Source organism: Heliconius melpomene, chromosome 20 (genome assembly GCF_056956725.1).
Source record: "Heliconius melpomene rosina isolate 202511_hmr_F chromosome 20, ASM5695672v1, whole genome shotgun sequence".
Taxonomy (NCBI): Eukaryota; Metazoa; Arthropoda; class Insecta; order Lepidoptera; family Nymphalidae; genus Heliconius; species Heliconius melpomene.
Window position 1 is genome coordinate 6,690,063 of NC_140408.1, and position 26,528 is coordinate 6,716,590.

The 26,528-nt window shown below is 32.6% G+C and overlaps 2 protein-coding genes across 3 annotated transcripts; one reads left to right on the plus strand and one right to left on the minus strand.

The window, feature by feature from the left end:
* Positions 1-5,184: 5,184 nt before the first annotated feature.
* On the minus strand, positions 5,185-15,747 carry fu (STKc_STK36 domain-containing protein fused). The gene is made up of 11 exons (XM_085205197.1): positions 15,483-15,747; positions 15,127-15,386; positions 14,662-14,830; positions 13,443-13,598; positions 12,623-12,810; positions 11,575-12,386; positions 11,143-11,249; positions 10,781-10,921; positions 9,702-9,796; positions 9,135-9,265; positions 5,185-8,953 (listed from the first exon to the last, which is right to left on the minus strand). Exons 1-11 carry the CDS (start codon positions 15,591-15,593, stop codon positions 8,604-8,606), a joined length of 2,520 nt encoding a protein of 839 aa, XP_085061323.1. The 5' UTR covers positions 15,594-15,747; the 3' UTR covers positions 5,185-8,603.
* Positions 15,748-19,741: 3,994 nt separating this feature from the next.
* On the plus strand, positions 19,742-26,528 carry LOC146527784 (troponin C, isoallergen Bla g 6.0301-like). Of its 2 annotated transcripts, XM_085205200.1 has the most exons (6): positions 19,742-19,871; positions 21,788-21,818; positions 25,494-25,637; positions 25,752-25,871; positions 26,026-26,157; positions 26,258-26,528. In XM_085205200.1, the coding sequence occupies exons 1-6, from the start codon at positions 19,848-19,850 to the stop codon at positions 26,284-26,286; spliced, it is 480 nt and encodes a 159-aa protein (XP_085061326.1). In that variant the 5' UTR covers positions 19,742-19,847; the 3' UTR covers positions 26,287-26,528. The 2 variants fall into 2 exon arrangements, with proteins under 2 accessions (XP_085061326.1, XP_085061327.1); XM_085205201.1 differs by lacking the exons at positions 19,742-19,871; positions 21,788-21,818 and adding an exon at positions 25,278-25,412.

The following is a 26,528-nucleotide window of genomic DNA, read 5'->3' on the forward strand; positions in this document are numbered from 1 at the left end:
AATATCTAGTATTTGAATCCTATAATAACAAGCCACTTCCTTCTCTCCTATCCGCATTCTCTCTATCATCTCCTCCTATCGACGTTGCTTACGAAATGGTTAAACTTAACATTTACTTTATCTAGAGTATCCCGAAGTGTGAATTTAACTTATAAGAACTGTATGTAATACAAACTTTTAGGGAGCCGCAAATTTAAAATAAATTTAAAGTGATTGTAAATTTAGTAGGTACTTGGTACATACAAATGTACCTAAGTTAACGCACGTGGTGACGCAGGGGCACAAGCGTGTGACTGTCAACACAACTGGTTGTGAGTTCGATTCCTATTCGAGATGTTATATTTAACATTTTCTGGTGTCGGCGTGGCGTTAAGTTCCGCCACTAAACAAGCAATGCCTCCAGAATTCGGCGGAAAATGGAGAACGGAGTAGCTTTACATTAGGTTCCCTCTGTTCACCCTGCTGTGTGCGGGATACAGTGTGAAATTAAAAAAAAAATCAGTAGCAATATTAATAGTATCTATTTAATCTTATTAAATTATTTTCTACGACGTTTAAATATTTGGAGCCAAAAATCTACCGCGCCTACGTGAATATGTGGGTTACCAAGTGTATGACTCCGATGTGATATGCAATCTTGGTAGAATATTGAGCGGTCAACGACCTTTATATAATTCAGAGAACGTCAACGATCGCTTTATCCACTCCAGAAAAAAAATATTATATATAAATTTTAACATATTGCGGTAGGGCAGGTACAGACGTAAGTGCCGTTTTATCTTACGTTTTTTATTTATTTTATACATATATATTAACTTATTGTAAGTTTTTATATTCATATTAAACACATTATTTCTTTTAAACAATGAATTAAATAGTTCCGCAACAAAAGATTTCCTTGAGTATAATTTATATACTATTTATATGCATATAGTAATATTTATAGCGTTGAATAGGCAACCTGGGAGTCATCACCCATCTGGTGGCTTAGCAACCACACCCACCTCGACAATGTACCCATATAGCGTACCCATTTCACATTTCACTTTCGTTGACTCGCCCAGAGGCAACGGTCCCCGTGGTCGTTGGCCCCGCGTCCTCGAGACCGCGTGCCGATTAGATAATTTCCGCGCTGCGCTGTCAAAATACACATGACCCAATGATACAGTGAATACGCGGGTCAATGAACCCGCTGCGATCGCAAATACCACTATCGTTTGTATATACGTACGAGTACTTACCGCAATCGCGAGGGTATCAGATTCGAAATCTAGAGATAAAATGTGGATACAAGGACGTTTTTGTGCGTTTTTTGTTCTTATTATGTTTGTCGTTATTACTTATTTACTTTGGTTCGTTGTAAGTTTGTAGGTTACGTAAGAGTTCTTTGTTGGGAAACGTACCTCTATATTTATTTAAGCAAATTTAAAATTAAGCAAACCTTTCATCATTTTGCAAGGAAAACGGTTATTTTAAAGTTTATTTAAATTTGAGATCTTCGTAACATATGCCTTACTCTATAGTTGATGGGGAGTTCAATGTAGACCTCAGAGGATTGATTAAGTATTTCCGATTATTTCCACTTTAGCTTTAAGGTATAAGTATTATGTAATTTTTACTATTACCATTGCCAACAAAGCAAGCAAAGACTAGGTTCTCTTAGCTTAACCTAAGAAAAAAGGAAAGTACCTAACTGAAATATGCACTGCCGGGTTTCATGTAAAATCCTTTAGCCTAACCACTGCCAGTCCATGAGCATAGAATAACAATATGAACATAGATATTTAGAAGAATATAAAAAAAACGAAATTAAAGTTTTGTTGATGTAAGCTCTGAAGACTACTACAATATACCTACTACTATATACTAAATATTGAAAACGTACTGTAATTTCTGAAAAGTACTAAAAATATAAATGTGATTACCTATTTCCGTAAATATGGCGTTGTAGACGAGAGGTTCAGCTCTCGAGAAGTACTAGTACCTACCAGCTCATTTTAGTTGGAATTATATGTAACTTTATGACGTTTACCATACACTTTCCATTTATCCCCCGTAAAATGGAATGGATATAGACATTATGAGAGTCAAGAAAATCCATTTTTCACCATGAAGAACTTTAGATTAGACGGCATTTCCATATATGTTACATCTGACCTATCTTTATATATACCTATAATTCAAAACACAATTCAATTCAATTCAAAACACAATTAATTCAATACCTAGATATATATTGCAAGGAAATCTTTTAAAGTAAATAGCTTAAGAAAAAAAGCTAGTAAGAATATAAAAGAAAATGTAAAGTTATTTTATTTCCTCAGATTACCGTGTGAATGAACCAGTTGAAAGGCAATCCCTTTATTTATTTATCCAGTGTTATATTTTATTAACATAAAATAAGTAAAATTTATAAAATTATAAACGTAATGTTGATATTATATCCATAACAGTCGGGCAGTTGTAAATTTATAGAGGGCGTCGTGGCGCACATTGGCGTCACCCTAACGCGTCGGTTGCAGGTTCGATCCCCATTCGAAGGAATGTGTTATTTATTTACATAAATAAAACCCGGCGTTGAGTTTAGCCACTCAACACGGAATACCTCGAAAAATTCGGTGGAAAGTGTCTTAAATCTAGGTTCCCTCTGCTTACACTACTGTTTGCGGGATCCAGCGTGAATCTGATTAAAAATACCAAAAATCATTAAATATCCAAATTGGTTTTATTCACAACAAATCATATGGACTTAAATCAAGTTGCATTATAACTAAATATATAAATTATGATACGGCTTATTGTCGAAATATTATCATATTGTAGTAGTAGAGATATTATAAGGAAATTGCATAACGCGTAATAAGTGCCCCCAATTATTCCTGGGTGTATTTCCAATGCATCATAAAATTTTCCTACGTTATATTAAACAATTTATTAGAACTTTGTACAATTTTGATAGGAATTATATTGGATTTTGTTGGAAAATTTTTACAATTGTTTTTACAAATTGCGAAAACATATAATTAGAATAAAATGAAATTTATAGAAGATTTTACAGATTTTATAAGCTTAAAGTGGATATTTGTGCATCTTTATAATAGGTGTTTGTTTTTAATATTAAATTCAGTTCCAATTTTGTGTTCTTTGCACTCCTTTTGTGAGAATAAGGAAACTATAAAATATGAAGTTTTATTTTATATAGGTACATTTATTTGTATGTAGTAGTTATATATATATTTATTTATATTTATGTATATTGATACGGCTATATGTATTTATGTATGATTTGTATGTGTTATGCATGGTAAATATATTCTTATTTATTTTATACCTTTAATTATATATATATATATATATATATATTTGCACCCTACCCATATCTTAATTTGCTATTTCCTCTGCCTTAAGGTTGCCTGGCAGAAATTGCTATTAAGCAATAAGGCCGCCTTTTGTACATTTATATAATTTTATTGTATTTTTTTGTGTCTTTTCCTGGGTGTACAATAAAGAGTTATTATTATTATTATTATTTGTACGTGAATTATTAAATAAAATTAAGTATATCGTTATCAAATGTCAGTGAAGCCAGTCGTGGCACAGAGGCACAAGGGTGACTTGATACGCAACAGGTTGTGGGTTCGATTCTCACATAAGAACATAAAATATTAAATATTTTCATTTCCTCGCTCTGGTAACGACAGCATTCAAAGCACACAAACAAAGCACATCATTGAGATCTATCACTCATCACGCAATGCCTCCAGAAGTCGGCGGAAAATGGGGAACGTAAGTGTCGTAATGGTAACGGAGTGTCTTAACACTAGGTTCCCAAGTCCCAAGCAGTGCTTACAGCAGATACAGCGTGAAGCTAGAAATCAAATGTCAGCATTTATACAGCGCTAACGAGCGCATTAACTAGGTAGTAGTTAAATACTATTATTAAGGTTCCGATTTAACCTTACTCCTAGAGAAGGCTCTGTCATTGACGAACTAAAGAGTACCTTGAAAAGCCTTGATGTTGTTGATGTTCCAACCTAATGATCTGTATCATTATAGTACTTACCCGAAGTGAAGGTAACTCAATCACTTAAAATATGCTTCCTCTTCATTAATTATTTAATTAAAATAATTTAATTTAATGATGTTATATTTAAATATAACAAGACCTGAGGAAGGTTGCTGGCTTCGACTGGATGCGGAAGGCGGAGGATCGGGACCTTTGGCGCACCCTGGGAGAGGCCTATGTCCGTCCAGCAGTGGACTCGAATAGGCTAATTTGATTGATTGATATCTAAATATAACTTAATATATAATTTTAATTTAAATAAAACCTAAAATCGAACTAATAAGGGATAACATTTTGAAATAACCATTTAGGTATATCATTTAAATTCTAACGTTATAACCAAAACTGCCAAACAAATCTATCAGCATGCGGATTTAGCCATTTACCTGGAGTTACCACTTAGTTTGGGAGTGGTTCTAATGTATTATATATGCATTAGACAATTTGAATATGGATATTATAGGCGGTGAACGCACGCGGCGACCGGCGACCGGCGACCGGCGCGAGGCCGGCCGATCACCTGCCTTATGTAACTAACTACTACCTACCACAAAGTGCAACGTTCACATTTAAAATAAACAAATCGAACCAACCTGCCATTTAGGTAGGTTCTTGATCTTGGTGCGAGTAGTAAATAAATCGATTTACCTATGTAAAGTATCGAAAGCGAAAAATCGCAAATGTTTTTATCGGTTTTTTCAATCACTAAGAAGTATCGTTTCAATGATTTGTTTTTAAAAAATCTGTTATTTATGCGTGTATGTAATCGAAAACTACCATTGTTAGCACTTCAAAACAGCAATAAAAAATACTTAGAAATTTTCACTTTCGATATTTAGGGACTGCCGAAATAAAGTTCGATTTATTGCACAAGATGCATCACTAGCATTATCGCACTTGTCGTGGTTAACCCGAAATTACGTTATCGTGTTTTGTAATCGCCATACACTATTCAGCGTTCATTGATCCTGAGATTTTGAAATGTTTATATCGGTGGCTTATGAATTGGCTATTTCGTTATTATTTCATCGTTTTTTTTATGTTTAAAAACAATATATTTGCATATTTTATAAACACTATTATTTCTAAAAAAGGTAGAAAAAATAAAAAAAAAACAATACAGTAATGACAATTATTTTATTATTCAAGGAATATCTTATGGCACAACTCTTTTTATAACAAAAAAATATACTATTGAGATTCGTATTACAAAAAGCTTTTTTACTTTAAATATATCTTAAACATAAAAATAAGTAAGTTGTAGATTGTAGCATACAGCGCTCGTAAATTATTTTAAAAAACAGCTTCATACTTCTTTCTGCAAAGTTGGCTGATAGTCAAGACACTACGATATCCACCAAATTATTTCATTCTCTATCCAACAAATACTATGTGTAATGTGTAATTATAAACATAAACGTTCTTCAGAGATACATGGAAAGTAAATACCTATATTCCGTTTTTATAAAAAAATATAGGAGTATTTACTGAGTTTTTATAGTTATTTCGACATCAATTGTAATTAGGAAACTATCTAGAATCTCGATCTTGTGAAAGCTTGTGAAATTAACAACACTGAGTCTCCTATTATTTCGAGAACGGGATCACGCGGGAATCATTCGATTAATACTATTTACGTGCGTTGTCAACAAAAAATACACCGTTCTCTGCTCTACGAAATAGCGCAATGAAATATCATCAACACGATTACAAATATATTTAAAATCATCGAGATGGATTTTGTATTTTATATCTATACTTATAATAAAATCGTAACGGACGAACGGAACGATCCGTACACGGAATATTTTTTTTTAATAATAACGTAGTTTGTTCTCAGAAAGTTTAGCCGATTTAATTTCTGTGCTAACTATTTATTTCTAATTTATTTATTTCTAATTTTGCTACCAAATTGCTATAAATAAATGTTTTATTGAATTGGCTGAAACTTTACTTTTCTATATAAGTACAGACTTAAAAAAAAACATATTATTACTAGAAAACGAAAGTAATGCTTAGAAAATTAATAATTATGTAGTTCAAGCGGGCGAAGCCGCGAGGGAGGTCACCAGTATATGATAAAAATGTAACTTCGCTCTCGCTTTTTGTACATGGAAGACGTATTATGAGAAAAAATTTAAGACCCGAAAGAATGATTTTAATGAAAGGAATGTTTATCAGTTGCTCTGAGCATTTGTGCACGTTAATCTCAGAAACGGCCGCTTACCGATTTAAATACACACCATTGAAATTTGATAAACATTTAGTTGACATTAGTTTTATTTCATTCGGATCATAGTTTTGATCAACTATTCCTTAAGTGTATTCTAACTACTACATAATGGATCAAAGGTTCATAAATAAAAAATGTACATCACTTTCAAGGAGACGAAGTCACAAGCATGTCGCTAGTCTATAATAAAGTCAACGCCAAGGCAGATCGCTAGTTATACAGCCATAGTAATTCGACAAAGTAGTTACCACTCCCTCTATTTTATCTCGTTGGGTGACGTCATTGTGAAGCAGGCTGTAAGTTCGAATTGCCACCAGTTTAATAGTGCAACAGAGTTCATTGACCGCTGCACCAGTAGCAAATTGATAGATACTATAAAAATTTGCAATACATTTTATAAATATTGGGGTCTTTACAATTTTTTTATAGAAAAATTAACAAAATATATATTTTGAATTCGCTTTGTCTAATATTAGATTATCTGATTAAGGTATGCAAAAAAATATCCTGTAAAAAAAGACAAAAATGTTTTTTACAATAAACTTCATCACTATATTTACGCATTAGTTAATAATAATACTAATACGCGCAGCTTTTTATTAAATAAAATTATAACATTCTAAATATTTTATACACATTTAAGTAAACGGTGCTAGAAATTTAAAGAAACAATTTTTTTTACGCATCTCCTACTATAAACTGTGAATCAACCGACTAACAAAAACTCATGTGGAAAAAATCTTTTGTAATAAATACTAATTAATTGGGGTGACAAATAATTCAACGAAGAATAATTTCGACATATTTACATCTTTCACATTCGTGAGTCAAACGGTATAAAAAAGTTTCCAACACATGTACTTATTGCAGTGAGTTGTTAAATGTCCACTCATATTTAAATTCATGTTAAATTAAATTATTGACTCCATTGATTTGGATTTCTTTAGAGTATTACATATAATGTATAAATTTGTTTACTTTTTTTTGAATAAGTAACCAAACTATTCTCTTCATAATTTTTTTTCTGTTTCACGCTGTATCCCGCATGTAGAAGGATAGGTAGAGAGAACCTAGTGTTAAGAAACTCCGTTCTCCACTTGCCGTGGAATTCTTGAGGTGTTTGCGTATTGAGTGGCGGAAGTCAACGTTGCGCTTAGCCACGTTACTAGAGCGAGAAAAATGAAAATATTAGATACTTCATTTCTCCAAGTGAGAATCGATTCCATTACCGCCGTGTTTACAGTCGCACGCTTGTCGCCTGCGCCACGATAGCCTCACTTTTTTTTTTTTTTTTTAATATTTATGTAATTCTAGGAATTTGCGGTAAAGATGGGGACAATGTTGTACTAGTTGATATGTTAGGTATACATTTTCCGGCCACCTAGTGATAACAATGTATGGATATATTAAGTATATAGACTAGCAACACGTTCGCGGCTTCACCCGCATGAACTATACATATTTTTGTTTACTTATCTGTATTACTTTCATGTTCTAATAACTTTATCATTTCTAATAATATTATCATTTGAAAGACAATATCTATCTATCTATAACCCACATTGAAAAGTAAAGTTTCAGCAATTATAGAGGCCGCAGGCGCATGTAGAGGCCGAAGGACCAATGTTGGGGTTGAAATTAGTGGACTTTATAACAGGCGTTTAATAAAGGAAACTTTGACTAAACATATTTCGGTGTAACTGCGACGCGACATAAGGAAAGTGAATGATAGGCGCACCCCGCGCACCGCGCCATAGTAACTAGTAAGCTGCGTTGTCGTCAGTACTCCCGCGCAAGCCAGCCAGCCAAACTAGCGCCATCCCGCGGCATCGGTCGAAAACAGCAATTTTGTAGCAATTTTCATAGTGATCAAAAGAATTTTCAAATAGATTTTAATAAAAGCAAAAACGTTACAACAATTTTTAAAAGGAATCCATAGATGTAATAATTTATTAGGAAATAATGATTTCGTGTGGTTATTTTATAATAATTGCAGGATGATATTTCATTTCTTAAATTGAGAGTGGACGGAATCGAAAAATATTTCAATATCAAATAATTACACCTTCACCATATTATGTGAAAGAATAGTAATAATATAATTCCGTTAATTATATAATAATACATATTCATGGATACGCGAAATTTGCATGACATTACTGATAAGATAAAAACAATTGGTACAGATTTAATCCGTTTCCTTCAAATAGTACTACAAACTTTCAACTAAATGACTTGATTAGAAGTTTTATTAAAAATAATACCTTACCTACCAATTACAAATTCTTAGTTTATCCAATTTAACTAGCTCATATAAAACGGCATGTTACTTAGCTCCTTAGTGGCTAACCGCGCGGCCCTACTTAAAGTAACATTACAATGACTGTGTAGAGCCTCCAGTCTTTCGCTCTCTTTCTTTGTCCACTTCGACTCCATCGCAGCTGAGAAAGCGGTACAGGAAAATGTGCAAAGTAAACTTATGAGAATGCATACTCTCATTTTTAAGGCGTCGCTAGACTGCTCTAAAAGTTTGAGAAAACTAAACTTTTCGTTGTCGAAGAGTATTTTTTCCACTACGTCAGCGTGTTCGGGGAGGTCTTGTAGCACCGTTATGAGGACACCCACTATGTTTAATGCTATTCTGGGTGTTAAAGCTGCAACATAAAACATGTTATTTCAATTAAGATAAATAGTATTGTCAAGTAATTGTTAATTTAAGACTTACTAAAATTTGTGATTGCAACTTCGTCACATTAAGTTTTTGATAATTCATACAGTGGTCTTCATATCTTCCATGTACAAACAGCAATGATAGATAAATAAATAAAAACTCACAAGTCAAAAGGTATGTAAATACAGGGTGCGCGTCGTAGGCGGCGACCGCGGTGGCGAACTGCCGCACCGCACGGCACGAGCGCACGCACAGCCACGCGCACACCTCGAGCATCCGCCCCACACCTTGCACTCTTAACATAAATATTTTTTTCATAAAGCATAACTCCGTCCCTCTTTTTCTAATATTATTACCTACATAAGAATTCACCAATGCCAGGTAGGGCAGGGGCTGTGAGAATTACAGCGATGCAGATTAAAAAAAAGAATAAGAGACAAGAGAGTAAAGAAAGAGACAAGAGAGTAAAGAAAGAGACAAGAGAGTAAAGAAAAATTATACAACATATTAATCAGTGTTGGGTTTATTTTTCATCTCTACTGTATGAAATGAAATAAAGGTCAATTTTTTGATATTTTTTACATATTCAAATAAAAAAACATAAAAACACGAATTTAAGAGGGTTTACCACTTAAAACCGATATGTGTATATTGTTAATTTCAACAAAAAAGCAAAAAAAAATCCAATAATATGTACTAGTCACAAGAAAAATATGCAAGAACATTGTTACCTGTCTTCGGTGCCCTCATCCGCATGTTTCCTGTCTTTCACGAGAGTGTTTACGGCCGCAACGAAGTTGTAAACAACTTTCGCCTCGAGGTACACCTGGTTACATAATACAACCAATTTATCAATACGCAAAATATTTCTTATACATTAATTAGTGTAAAACTTGTCCCTATAAAATGCCTTATATAAATTTAAATTTATTGCGACAGATAACACGATTTGTTTTGTTGATGTAAATGTTTACTTAGATTGTATAAGAAAAGTAATTGTAAATTGTCTTTTATAGCATATAGGAAGTAAAAATTATAATTTTTTAATTTTTTTTTCACATTCACGCTGAATCCCACATGGAGCAGGGTAGGCAAAGGGAGTCTAAAGTTGAGACACTCCATTCTCCACTTTCCACCGAATTGAAAATATTGAACAGTTTATTTCCTCCAGTGGGAATGAACCCACAACCTGTCGCGTTTAGTTACACGATTATGACGGGCATAACTCCACGACTGGCGTCATAATTTATATAAAAAAATATAAATTCTTCAATAAGTTCAATTTCAATAAATAAGTGAATAAGCAATCATAAGTAAATAATACGTTTTCCTAATATGGAGAGATTGTACCGGGTAAGCCATTCATTCCGTGTAAAAAAGTAATGCATTATTTGCAATGTTTAATACATTTCATTTCTAGGAAACTCGAAGTAATTTCGTTGATTTTTGTTTACAATATATTTCCAATAAAAAGAGACCAGTTGTTGACGCCAGTCGTGACGCAGGGGCACAGTGTTACTGTAAACGCGACTAGTTGTGGGTTCAATCCCCACTCAAGGAAATGAAATATTTATTTAAATTTATATTTTCAGTTCTTCGGTCTGGTGTCGAGGCAAAGCACGGTGTTGAGATCCGCCACTCTACACGCAATGCCTCCAGAATTCGGCAGAAAGTGGGGTACGGAGTTCTTAACACTAGGTTATCTATGCCTACCCTGCTGCGTGCCGAATACAGTGTGAAACTGATTTATTTATTTATTTTATAATAAAAATAGGAAAATAATAAGATAATCTGTAAAAAATAAACATACATCCTGTATATTAAGTAGAGTGTGCCGGGGTAGTGAGTGGGAAAGCGCGGGCAGCGCGAGCAGCGCCGCCACCGCGCCGCACACACGCGCGCCTCTGTCACTGCGCGCGGCCACGCCCACCACCCCTACTACCATGCTTACCTGATAAAATAACTTTCAATTAATGAAACGTCGTGCGTCATGGCGCAGGGGCGAGTGTGCGAATGTAAGTGATTAAATGAAAAGAACATGCAAAATATGAAAGAAATTAAATAAATTAAAAAAATATATTTTAGTTTAAATAGAAAAGATTTATTTACGTTATATAGAACATTAAACAACATAGTGACAATTGGATTTTTTTTAATAGAATGAGAACTTACCATATTTAACTGTGTTAATGATTCAACATCACCTTCCATGACTTCAGTAATATTAGAATTTAGAAACGCTTCCCATTCTTCCAATTCTATAATTGAAGGCTCCTTAACTGCAAAATCAAATAAAAATAATGACGTAAAGAATATAAAAAAAAATTGTCAAAAGCAAAACTTATTTAAAATAAAATATATTTTTGCATACAAAAATATGCTGTCGTATAAAAAATATTTTGGTTATTTCAATTTATATGATGTTTCTTTCTATATATATAAAAATGATTGTTTGTGAAAAATGGATCTACCTTACATGAAGACATGTCAGTAAGTCTTAAGCTTTATTATATTATTTCCATAATTGTATGAACATGTAAGCATATTGAAATTAAACATAAAACATATTGTTTTAACATATTGTATAATACAAAACAAAAATACCTTCCAGTTTTTCTTCTATATTCATGACACAATCATTATTAGCAACTTCTTTATCATTAGCAGTATCATGAATAATTTCTGATTTCTCAACATCTTCATCTTTATCTTCTTTGCTATATCTAGGTTCTTCTTTCTTCTGGACTATGCTAGGTATTTCTAGAGTCGGTTCACTTGTTCGCCTTTGCATGTCTTTATTCTTGTCTATACTCCTACTAAAGTGAAATGATCTTTTAATACTTCTGGTCAGTTTATTACTACCACTACCAAATCTTAATTTATCTCTGGAAAATTGTAAAAGCTTTTGCTTATATGACGGCGGAACACTTTTACTTAGGCCTGAACTCACTTCACTACTACATTTGGTAGAACTCTTGGGATTTTCTAAGCTTTGGGAGGCAGTTTCTGTCGATTTGGGCTTTTGTTTTTCATCCTTATTAACAAGTGGTTCTTCTTTTAGAGTTTCTTTTGGAGGATCATGCTTTTCTTCCTCGATTTTATGTATTTTGTAGTCATGTTTTTGATTGGCTGCCATTAACTGTGCCATATTTCTTTCTAGGTTGCAGACAACAAGATTAGAGTTATTCATGACATTGAACTCATGACGTAATAGTTTGGCATTTGCTGCTGTGATAGGCTGTGACTGGTCCTCGTCGTCAGTTTTGAGACTATCTCTAACACTGAAGGCGCTCGTCGCTCGAACGCTATCATCGTCCGACATTGGAACGCATTCCATAGCTTGCATAACTCCACGGATATTTCTTACATCATGCTCCCGGTTTTCAGATTTAATTTCGCCTACGACCATAGTGTTTCTGGTAAAAAATATAATGTGTTTATTTGAATAATAATTTGATATTGTTTGCTTAAGATTTGTAGGCTCTAAGCAAGTTTATTAATTTGAACTAATTTAAATAATTTTTGGTACTATACTCCATCATTGAGTTCTGCCACTCAACATAAAATACCTCCAGAATTCAGCAGAAAGAGGGAAATGGAGATTTTGTGAGGGATATGCTACAGATAATTATTTAAATAAATAATTACTTACTTCGTATTTTTACTAATTTTTTCAGTCTGTAAAAACTTTGCTTCCTGCTGACTGCAGGTCAAAGGTTTAGTAAACGGTGAATCACTTTGCTTATCCTCGGGAAGTATTAGAACATGGCCTGATACAAATGGATGTTCCAAGATCTGCTGCCAACTCATTCTCTTTATTGGATCTTTATGAAGTAGACCCTGAAAGTATTTCCTTTTGACTTGTAACCAAAATTAAATTTAAGAATATGTTTAATATATGTATTTTAAAGGCAACTTTATTACCATCCTATAAGGATGAAGGCCATTGTGGAGCAGTGGTACAGAAATGTGACTGTAGGTACAACGATGTGAGTTCGATACCCAGTCTGGGGAATGAAATATTTAAAATTTTTATTTTCTCACTCTGATACAAAGAGTCAAGTTTCCAAAAATGTACAGAATACTAAAATATAAGCAAATAATTTGGATAAAGAATTTCCTTTCCAATATATAAAAACCATATAAAACGTGAAAATAAAATATCTTATCATCATAGACACCTAAATATTAAAAATGTAATACATTGTCACTTATTATAAATGTAATATGTGAACTTAATAATAAATTGATTAGAAACATCCCTGCATTGCAAAGAAATATTATTATTACTTGGTCAAATCTGGCTCAATTGAACATGAAATTCATTAATGTTCATCTTAAAATGATTTAAAAATCTAAAAAGTTTCTATTATTACAATCTTATTATTTCCTTTAAGAGGAATGCTTTCATTGACTCATTTCATTATGTTTCTTTAACAAAGTGCCATGTGATGTTTTATAAAATAACTTACTTGTAAAAAGGACCTAGCATCTGCACTAATAAAACTGGGCCACTGCACCGGCTTATGTCTAATCATTCGGACAAGCTGCCAAATTGACATCGTACAAAATGGTGGTTGACCAGCCATGAGTTCATATACAATACACCCTAGTGACCATAAGTCAGCCTGTAAAAAAATTAAAAAATTCAAATTCAAAATATTCTTTATTCAAATAGGCAATTATTATAAGCACTTTTGAATCGTCGAATGAACATATGAACAAAAAGCTACCACCGGTTCGGAAGGCAGTTCTGCTGAGAAGAGCCGGCAAGAAACTCAACAGTTGCTCTTTTCAAAATCAATGGTACAATCTATTACATTAGCTGGCAGCTATCCTGCATTACATTCAATAGACATTAATTCCATACATGCTTATCCTCTAGATATTCTTGAACAGTGTAATACGCTTTACTTGTTAGAATTTTTTTTACAGATATTTTAAATTTTTGTAGTGGCAAACTAAGAATACACTGCGGAATTTTATTATATACACGTATACTCAGACCCATATGTAAAAGTAACTATTACATATGTAGTGTGTATTATATGATTTGTGTTTTGTTTAAGAAAATAAAAAAAAAATGCATATAATTGATATATATTAAAAAAAAAATAGATTATCTGGTAGACATCATATTTGTCTAAGTAAGCATATTATTTTTATTAATTTAATGTTTCAAAGTGATAAATAAAGATGTGGTGATGTAGCAGCATTAGACTGAAAATGCAATGCTTATGGATTGAATTCCTACTATCGGGAATGAGAATGAGATAGAACTCAATGAAATGGGGAAAGAATTTCACACACTACATATGTAAAAGTAACTATTACATATGTAGTGTGTATTATATGATTTGTGTTTTGTTTAAGAAAATAAAAAAAAAATGCATATAATTGATATATATTAAAAAAAAAATAGATTATCTGGTAGACATCATATTTGTCTAAGTAAGCATATTATTTTTATTAATTTAATGTTTCAAAGTGATAAATAAAGATGTGGTGATGTAGCAGCATTAGACTGAAAATGCAATGCTTATGGATTGAATTCCTACTATCGGGAATGAGAATGAGATAGAACTCAATGAAATGGGGAAAGAATTTCATTGAGTTCTACCATTAAATAAAAAAAGTAAGTGCCCTTTTAACAATCTTTTACAAATGTAAAACAACAAAGTAATAATTCACCTGATGGTCATATGGCTTCTCATCAATTAATTCAGGAGCCATATACAATGGAGTACCTTTTATTGATGTAAGTATATGAGTAGCATTGGTCATGATACGCGCAAGTCCAAAATCACACAACTTTGCTCGTCCAGTACTATCCAATAACACATTCTGAGGTTTTAGGTCTCTAAAATTAAAATATCCTAATATTTTACCAAATCAATGATATATCTACAAGCGGTGCATGTGGTGCAGCAATGTATTTGACTATTAACATAATCATGGGGTGAATCCCTACACAGGGGAATTATTTTTTCTAGACACATTGCAGTAATTCTGTCACTCAATATTCTGAGTTTAGGTGGAGAGCAGAGAATACAGTGTCTTGACACTACACTCTACTGTCAGCTCAGTCTGCTTCGAAATATAGCAAATAACTCAATTAATAATAAGCAAAAACCTAAAATAACATATTAGTTTTACCTATGGAGAACCCGATGTGAATGTAGATAGTATAATGCAGACACTAAGTCCCATGTTATATTTTTAACTTGCTCTTCACTTAAGCATCCTTCTTTTGCGAGTATACTATGTAACTCTTTTTCAGCATATTCAGTAACAACAACTAACTCTGATTCTGTTTCAAAACTATCTATCATACGAATTATATTCGGATGATTCAATTGTCTTTGTATATCACATTCTTGTCTTAAATTTTTAAGGTCTTTTGAAGAACGGCCTTTCTAAAACACGGAAAAAAGGAATGTAAGTTATATGCACAACTATATATATCAACATGTAGTTTATTGTTTATTTTAATAAATAACAAATAATCACACCTTGCGTATAACTTTTAGTGCGACAAATGCATTTGTGTTTTTGTGTTTGGCTTTAAAAACTCGACCAAATGATCCTTCACCAACAAATGAAATAACAATATAGTTATCCATTTTTCATAACTTAATTAATAATATATATAATTTTATTTTGTATCACTACATTTAGCTCAGTTTTAAAAATTATCAAATTTATTTTGTTTCTTTATATATAAACAAAAATATATCAACCACAGACCACACAAGAACAACAACCAAGTGACAGTCTAACTGACATGTCAAAATCATTTAACAAAGCACAGACAATAAAAGTCAATAGGAAGAAAACGCTAATCCTGACGTTGGTGGCGCTGGTAACGCATGACTCGAAACGAATGTATTATGATGATGATAGATGATAATTCTCTGGTAATCTCTCTGGCTGCGAGGCACAAAGTGTGACTCTAAAAGCGAATAGTAATGGGTTCGATCCCCAGTAATATAGGGTACGAAATATTTATTTAAATTTATATTTCCGTTTCTTTCCTTATGGCTGAACAAATGGCGAATAAAAGCTAGTGTTACAAAATCTGTACACGTCACCTTCGCCCTTAGAAAAGGCGACTGTCCTCCCGTACAACTAAATCAAACCATTCTCCCACACACAGATAGAGTAAAATACCTGGGAATGCACTTGGATAGGCACTTGACGTGGAAAAACCATGTAAAGAGTAAAAGAGATGAACATAACATCCGATACAAGACTCTCAAATGGTTGATTGGACGGAACAGTATATTATCTCTTGATAATAAATTGTTGATTTATAAAACAATCCTTAAGCCTGTATGGACTCACGGCATACAACTGTGGGGCAGTTGTAGCAATTCTAATGTCTTAATACTGCAAAAAATGCAAAATATAATACTCAGATCTATATGCAAAGTACCATGGCCTGTTACCAATGCCGAAATACATAAAGAACTAAAAATGAACACCATTAAGGAAGAAATCCTGTCGGCTACAGATAAATATAAGGGGAGGCTGGAAGCCCATCCCAATGAACTTGCTGCAAAGCTAATAACACCTTCTTATCAAAAACGACTTAAAAGGAAAGACATCTTAAGTTGCTAAGGAAAGAGGAGATGTCCTCACTGGAGGACACACTCGAAAAGCGATTAAAACATCTTCATCGCATCTGCTAAAAGTACTGAACGTAATTGATTGCAGATAAATCTGAGAAAAAAAAAAATATTTCCGTTTCTTGGCTCTCCTGTTAAGGCAAAAATGCGGCGTTGAACATGCAATGCCTCCAGAATTTAGCGGAAAGCATGGAATGAAGTGCCTTAACACTATGTTTCCTCTGCCTGCTGTGTGTGGAATACAGCGTGATTTTTATTTTAAGATAAATATTATATTAAATATTTAAGTAAATAATAAACAAGTAGTCTAAACAAGTTCAATGATTAAATGTCTACAAAAATATATTTTAAGAAAAAATATGGAAAAAATTGAATATTTTACGTGTTGTTTTTTCTTTCCTCACAGGCAGCCACACAGTGTTTGCATTTCTTCTTGGACAGACAACCCTCTTCCCTCCATCCCTCCCAATAATAATTTATTCATTACATTCATTCATTCGAATAATAATTCATTCCCTCGAGTGAAGATTCGATCGAACCCGCAGCCTTCGCGTTCCAGTCACACCCTTGTGCCCCTGTTCCACGACCATCTCAATATTTTTAAGATTATATAAATAGAACTTCATATGAATCTTCAATACAATTTCTACAATGTATAAATAGTAAATATATTCTAAAACATTGATTATTAACTAGGCCGTCATATCATCACGCAATATCAAAAGCGGTATCACACGGGATTTGTTAAACTTTCAGTTGTCTATCATCTATTTTTACTCTTTAATCTAGCAAGCGACTATACGAGATAAAGCTCCGAATCGCAAACAACAAAACGCCAACTGGGCTATAGCATCGGATGAAAGCATTTATTTCACGTTAAAACATATTATTTCCCAGGCGTGCAATTCTGTAAACAAACGAGACAGAACGTGGGTGGAATACGTGAAATAGAATATCAGTAACTTGGATTTTAGAGCTAATTACGTTGCGCGTTTTTAATTTACATTGGTGATATATGTACATGCACAGGAAGTTCATTAGAGTTCCTCAGATAAAATTAAGATGTTTTCGTTTAGCGTACTAGGAGAATTAAAATATAACTGTTTTAGCGTCACGCTATAGGTATGTATGTACAGCAGGGTACGCAGAGGGAACCTAAATGGTAAGACATTCCGTTATCCATTTTCCATCGAATTATATAACTGTTATAAATATATATAAATTATATAACAATTATAATTTTAAGAAACAATGGATGTATGTTAAAATATATTAACTTTTTTTTTAAATATAAGCTAAATTACAAGCTACATACTAACATGTACTAACGTACGTAACGTATTTACAAGCTAAATACGTTACGTACGTTAGTACATGAACTATATAATATTTAAATATGATTATTATGATAATATAATCTGCTAAGTAAATAAGAACTATGAATTGAAGTACTCTACTCTGTGTAATCCACCTCATAAATCAACGAATATTTATCATTCCCATTACACAAGGCTAAAATGATTTTATACTGGACGTGCGTTATGAACTGAACATATACCTAATAACTGAAGCTGGAAATAACTTGTCTTGACGGGTGATGTTCTTAAAAATAAAATTGATTTATGTTATCACGATTTGTCTGGCTCGCAATCGTAATGTAGCGAGAATCACTCAAAATTTGAAACGTAGTTTTCTTTTAAATATTATAATGAATTAATGTTTTAATGTAATGATTTACATTTACTCTATTAAAGATTATATTAATATAAAAATAAAAATTAGCCTCACGCTGTATCCTGCACACAGCAGGGCAGGCAGAGGGAACCTAGTGTTAAGACACTCCGTTCCCCACTTTCTGTCGAATTCTGGAGGCAATGCGTGTTGAGTTGCAAGCGCGTATATAAAACCTGGGTCGAGTCATTAGTCACTAACCGAAGGTTAAAGCCTAAGCTGAAAGGCTTTTACCCTTTTAAGAAAAGGAAATACAACCGGAGCACTAGGTTAAGTGGGAAATTGCCAGAGCAAAGCCCGAACACATCCCCGAAATCGATAAGTACCTACCCGTCCGAAACCAGTAAGTGGGGTCTCTTAAATTCTGCATTCGGCACGTTCAGCCAGCCTTCGCTTCCGCCATGATATCCCGGTATATGCAGTAAAAGAGAGTTTATGTCTTCTAAACGCTCTCTTTGCCTCAAGTAACAGAAGTGAATTTAATTCGAGTACGCACTTACTCCTTCATAAACAATTTTCTGCCATAATATTAAAAAAAACTGCAGTTATGGGCCAAGGGAACAAGCGTGCGACTTCTTTTGGTGGAAAATGGGAAGTTTGTTAACACGAGGTTTTTAAGTTCCCTCTGCTTTTTGCGGGATTCGGCGTGAAGCTATAAACACAGTTCATTTCCTAAAAAAATTAAATAGTTGCCAAGGTAGCTTTTAACAATATATTTAGAAAATTATTCATTGAACAGAATTCTATATAATTTCAATACTGTATATGATTTTTACAGCGTGCTTATAAGAATCATGAAGCTGAATCGGTACAAAAATGTATAAAATAGCTACGTGGCATGTGAGTTATATCAGTTTTCCGTTCATTCTATGGGGCTCACGAGGAATGTAAACAAATGAGCTTTAACTGCCAACACATGGCATTAATTACTGTTATCTACTACATTTAACTTACATAATTAATGCCAATTATTCTAAAAATGTATAATAATACACTCGAACTACACATTCGTTTATTTATTCGTGAGAAATATTTAAATTTTGTTTACTTTCAAAGAAAATACTTGCATAAACAGACAGAGATATGTAAAAATTCTTAATAGCTCTTGTATAAATATTAAGCGGCTACACAGCAAACGGCTCGAAAACCTACATAATTCTTGTTTAATGATTAGCAACTGCTGGTACCGACCGCCGAGGGCAGGGCGGTAAGAGCGTTAGAACATTTACAAGCCGGCCGCTTGTTTACGTTTTTCTTGACCACGTTTCTGACTAAAAATACGTTAGCATCCTGCCGTTTGAGGCTTACGCTATTGGTCGACGCGAACGCAGGAAACCAGGGAAGACTTGCCGAAACGGCTGCCGTTGCCCCTTTTCCCCCGCACCTCCTCTTATTTTATGTGAAAGTATACGAAAGGCCAAACTCGTAAAGCAGCAGAAATAACCCTGGAGGCTGGAATCACCAGAACCGCGGTCAGTCGTGTTGTGCGTCTCACAGTGCTAACTAGTGATATCAAACATGGTTCTGGATACTGAAGACTGGGTAGGTTGACTTTACTGGATAAATGAAAAAAAAACTCTCTTAATTCCAATTGTTAATTACATTATAATTGGAAAAATAAAATAAATATTCTTTGAACAACTCTTTCAACTCTTGATGTGAAATTTTTCACGGATAGACCTGCGTGTTACCAACTAAATACGATGTTCACCTACAAGTGTTAAATTGGTATTTGGAACATGATGATGACATCTAAATAATATCACATTTAAATGTCTTAGATTAATTATTATTTTTGTAAGTAGTGTAGTAGTTTATCAAATGTCTATTTCTCCTATTTACATTTATATGATCTTCACCTTGCACTGTCAATTATGTTATCTGGCTGCGTGCGCGCATTAACGCCGATCATTAATTAAGACGTACTTTATAGAATATTGGTTATTTTAAAATTTAACAGACTCAAAATATTTGTTTCGCTTTTGAGGATAACTATATATTTTTTTTATTTTTTTTAAAATTTTATAGTTTCATACACAATAGACACTGATTCTTAGGGCCCTTAATTTCTTTGTCAGTTTTTAAATTTGGATTAATGGACATTTTTGTTTGTGAATACGTTAAAAATAAATTAAATTAAAATGAATACTGATTATAATATATTTAAATATTTATAACAAAAAAACACGTATGAATGGCTTATATACATCTTGTATGATTCTTTCAAACCTGGCTGAACTGAAACTGATCTTAACCGAGCCTGTTAAGTACAATTGATATCGCTCTAACTCTAGTGTGAATATCATTTACCTTTTTTACATCATTTTATTTAACAACATACTTATAAGCTAATAGGTACTATTCATTAAAAATACTCTATATATTTTTTTAATCCCCTAAAAAAGGAAGGAATAGTAAATTAAATAATAATTTAAAATTGTAAATAATACTTGATATTAGGTTACAATATCTACATACATGTGTATATGCTTAGAGAACCGACGTAAGCCCAATGATACTATTTTAGTTTCAATTGCACGTAAAATATTTATTACGCTCCACGAATCCGTGCGTCTACCGAAATTTGATTTTAAACTTTCGTATATATATTTCTTATTGTTTCTCTAGTTTTTTATATTTTAATATTTAAAATACTACGAATATATATGTAGAATAATAAATTTATATTAAATTTCTCATTTATTTCATATGGATTGAAATTTAAAACTCTATTTCTGCTTTATGTAAGGTGCACAATGAAAAGTTAACTTCTAGTTTTAAAATTGATAGTAGTTACGGAAAACGTCTATATGTAACAGCAGGTTCCTAATTACCTTTCGTGAAAATTTGTATAATCTTTTTCTTTTTATATAAACTATGACGTTGGCTTTTTGACTTAGAGACTTCTAAAAATATTTGAAATAATACTTTTGCAGAAAAATTCATCTAATCATAGCACCGACACGCGATGTGCAACACTGTGCACACTCACAAGAGTATATTTTGTAAATAAAATTGGTGTAAAATTACTACATTCTTTGAATATTATTGAAAGTTATTCTTGAATTATTTTTATGTTTAATATGGCGTAATGTACTTCACCGAAACAAAACAATAATTATTTAATTTGAATTCGAATATTAAAACTATTTCTTTATTTTCCGAGTACTATTCCCTATTTTATTCAGTATCTATACCGAAGTATTAAAAAACATTCAATTAATCGCTGTAGCCAATATATTAAGCGGACTTTTTATTATTTCAAATATTAGTTCTAACGTGAGAGTTGTAGTTTTATTAAAAATACTTCTAGAAATTGTTTTGTTCTAAAACATTAGCTCTATTTTAATTTCGCTAGAGACAACAAAAGACGTGAGAGACGTGTTAACATATAAATATTAAATAATATTTGATAATATTATTTATTTTTTAATCATGTTTATTTTTATATGTTTCAGGCTGATGAGCTCCCCCCAGAACAGATTGCCGGTGAGTTAATAAATATGTAATGATATAATAAATCACAAATATACAAATACAAACAAAAATTATTTCGTATAACTGTAATAAAAACAAAAAAAGAACGCTATTGGAATTACGCCAAAAATACAAAAGAAGCCTGAATAAATTCAACTGGCACAAACGCTATGTTATAAATTTATTATTCCACTAAAATTATGTGTGGGCTTAATTAAAGCTACAGAAATAGTTTTTAAAACAACTACAGTGGGGCGTGTCTCATAAAATGTGGATCAATAACTGGCTTGAAGCTTTTGAATAAATTTTCTGCTACTAAATTAATTCTGTATATTCTTCTAGACATACGTAACGTAAACAGAGACAGTTCAGTAAATTCCAATTGATATTGCTCTCTGCAAAACTGTGAAACCCAATACCTCTCACGACGCAAACAAGCTGTCATTCTATCAAATAATAAATACGATGTAGTCGTATTCAGATATTTTCTATAAAAAACTATTTTTGAGTTATTTTTTAATTTATGATATTTGTAAAATAATATTATTAGTATTACCATTTTTTCATATCTTCAGCATTAATTTACATAGTAGATCCACGTATTAGCCAATGTTATTATCAAAAACATGGGGCACGTTTGGGCGGGCGGTAAAACACCGTGGTAACATGCTTGGATGGCTGCCAACGTGCCGTGCTGGGGCGGCGTCCTATCCTCATTGTTTAAATCAATATTGTTAATCTTTCGAGAGACATACATTGTTTACTTTGTTGGACGTAATTTATAAGCTTTGTGTTGAAATATAAATACCTACTATTATTAGTGATGTTTATTTTCAAAATGGAGAGCATATTGTTGCAGCATTTTCTATTAATAAAGGTATTTAATATAAAAATGTTCAAATTAAAAGATTTAAGCTATTTATATTTCTAAAATAATTTACATAAAATAGGCAATTGTTAAAAAACTATTCCATGCTAGTGAATTTTAGCAAAGTAAAAAGGTAATATTTTAGTGAAGTTCTAAGTTACACAAAACATTTCTTAAGGTAGTATATTCTTTAAATATTTTCTAGCCTTGTGTAATGTGTAAACGAATTCTTATGTAAATCTTATTTTTTATGTTAGACATATTACAATAAAGTATACCGCAGCAAATGTATTTTAAACGGTTAAAAAAAATATGAAGAAAATGCTATTTCAAATTTCAGTGCAAAGTTATTATAAAAACAGCCATTAAATAACGTTTGCGTCACCCTGGATAATTTTGTAAAATGTAACTGACGCAGTGTGCCCTCATTTTGGAAGACCATGGCGATCTCGTGGGTAGATAATTAATAAACAGCTAAAATCTAGAAAAAAAGCAATAAAGCGTATGGGACTTTGAGACAACTGCCAAGACATGTTGATGATTAAAATTAACAACCTGGCAAAAAAAATATGTTTTAAAACTTTTTGTTGCCAAAATATGGCGGAGCAGCTGCAAACTCTTAAAACTCGGTACTTTCGAGTATCACGCGTACCTATCTATTTATTTTAATTGTCCGTATTCACTTTTAATTTCAATTAATTTTATTCTACATTTACTAAATTCACATTTTACAATGTAAATACTTACGGTCGATTGGGAATTATTATAATACAAAGTTGTAGAAAGTTATTTCTAGAAATGTATGTTTTATGTAACCGTAGAAGATGTTAATCTTCTTAGCATAAGTACACTTAAAACCTGACATTGATTAATTAACGAATCTTGGTGTTTTTATATGAGAAGTGCTTTTGTAAAAGAAGAAAAAATGTCTTCATTATGTTTTGATTAAGCTCTAAAATTCTTCAATTGACAGTAAAATTGCATTTTTTACATAGAATAATTTAAAGCCATTTGTGGCGCAAGGGTATAAACGTGTGAGTGTATACTGCGACAAGTTATGGGTTCGATTCCCACTCGAAGAAATAAAATATTTAATATTTTCATTTCTTCGCTCTAGTGTACAGGAAAAGCGCTGCGTTGAATTGCGCCACTCAACACGCTATGCCTCCAGAATTCGGCAGAAAATGAGGAGCAGAGTGTCTTAACACTAAGCTCTCTTTGCCTACCCTGCAACTAAAAGGCTGAAGCTAAAAGAAAAAGAATATTTTAAATATAAAACCTTTACAGAGTATATTTTTGTATCTAAATTTAACTAAGTACACACATGACGTCACAAGTTCAATGAGTCATCGATGTATCTTTCATCCGTAACATTATAAATTCGACGCGTTTTATTTTCGTAATGTACTCTTTGATACTGTTTCATAAAATGCTGACGCACTTCGAAATATGGCACAAGTAGGCAAATTACTATGAAATTTTATTACAGCCGTCTGTCGCCAACGCCTATAGCAGGCTGTCATGTAACCTTCATAGGTTATATGATAACTCATATTTCATATTTATTTTAAATTTATTTAATATAGAAATAGAAAATAGATTTGTTAGATCTTCTTTTTTTTCTTATTTATATCGCCAGTTGGTAGATTTAAAAATGAAAATTTGTCTTGTCAACTGTAAAAGCTTCTTATTTATTATGAAGGTACATATGTATGTAGGTAACGATACAATGAAATAAGATTACTATTCCTTCTGTTTTTACTCAATGCTTTAAAATGCAACAAAGCAATTGCAATCTTTAATGCAAGTATTTTCTCGTCAAAAACAATGACAGTTACATATTAATTAATGATTATTGACTATGTATCTATTAGTTCCATTAATTTTAACCACTAGCGTAATATATTCATCATTACAATCTTTGGCCCCTTAAACTACTTTGATATATTTGTATTATACAATATAAATTTTCGACTTAAATCATCCATATCGATTAGTAAAAACAGTGTTAAAATGGATTCTGTAATTCCAAAAGATTCTTATTTTATACTATGTTAAAATATAAAAATATTTAGCTACACTTTCCGCTTAGAGTAAAAATATAATAAGCTTCACGCTGTATTCCGCACACAGCACGGTAGGCAGAGGGAATCTAGTGTTAAAACACTCCGTTCCCCATTTTCTGTCAAATTCTTGAGCCATTGCGTGTTGAATGGCTGAACTCAACGCCGCGCTTTGCCTCGACACCAGAGCGAAGAAATGGAAATATAAACCTAAATAAATATTTCACTTCCTCGAGCGGGGATCGAACCCACAACCGTCGCGTTACAGTCACACCCTTGTGCCGCTGCGCCGCCGGCCTCTCCGCTTGGATATGTTTTATTATAGAAAACTGGAAATAACTAGAATATAAAATCTTGTGAGTTACGATACCTCTAAAATATTTAATGGCCTATATATGCGTGCGTTTCTCGGCTCGGCGCGCTAGGTACCGGCAATGCACCATATTGCTGAACCAAAATAGCTGCGTTGCACAACTTATTAGCACTACATCTAAGAGCATTGAACTGCTGTCCTAAACTTACCACAGCCGGTCTGTCGCTCAGTACGACTGTTCTAATTACCAGAGAACCACGGGGATAGGGTACCTTTAGAATCACAGATTTTAAAATATTCGTTAAACAAGCATTTCTTCACAAATAATCATATTTGTACCATGAGTACAGTAAACGTTGAAGGTATAACGTACTATAATCTTAATATTAGTAGTGAAAGTTTCAAAGTCTGGTTATATAAAGAACTGTTGTGATTTGTTGCAGTTCTACGCAAAGCGTTCGATGGCTTCGACCACAACCGCTCAGGCAGTATTCCCTGTGACTTCGTCGCTGATATCCTGAGGATGATGGGACAGCCCTTCAACAAAAAGATTCTTGAGGAACTTATCGAAGAAGTTGACGCTGATAGTGAGTATCATGTGTTTAGTGTGTTAAAATAAAATATGAGCATTTTAAGTATTGTTCTAATACGATAATAAAATTTTATTGGAACTGCTCATCTTATCTTATAAATTATTTCAGAGTCTGGTCGTTTAGAATTCCCCGAGTTCGTAACGCTCGCTGCCAAATTCATCGTTGAAGAAGACGCCGAGGCTATGCAGAAGGAACTCCGGGAAGCTTTCAGATTATATGACAAAGAAGGTAAGAATATTTCTAATATTTAATATTATCCTAATGACTATTATATGTTAAATTATAAAATATACATTCATTTGTGAATGTCGTTATGGCGTACAGTTGTTACGAATACATAAAAGGTTTCAAATAAGCAAATATTAAAGTTTTCTTTATTTAGGCAACGGCTACATTCCCACGTCGAGTTTGCGCGAGATCCTGCGAGAGTTGGACGAGCAGCTGACGGACGACGAGCTCGACGGTCTCATACAAGAAATTGACACGGACGGCAGCGGAACAGTGGACTTCGATGGTAATATAAATATTAATTTTTACCTTTATTTTCTATAAAAATACATTATACTTTATTTTCATAGAAATATATAATATTCATTGAATATTTATTGTTTCAGAGTTTATGGAGATGATGACTGGGGAATAAATATAATCTAATTATATCATTTTTTTACACTTCGTTATGTTCTAATTTTAAGTTAAATATATTTCGTTACTTCAAACTTTCGAGACGAGGAATTATTTCAAATTTTATACACAGAAAACCATATGCGCATTTTGAGTTATTTATATGTATCGTACAAAATAATCCCATGCTCTCGTTCAACTGATGTGTGTGGCTGAGATATGTTTAAATCTACTTTATTAATAAACCTTTTACTATACTAA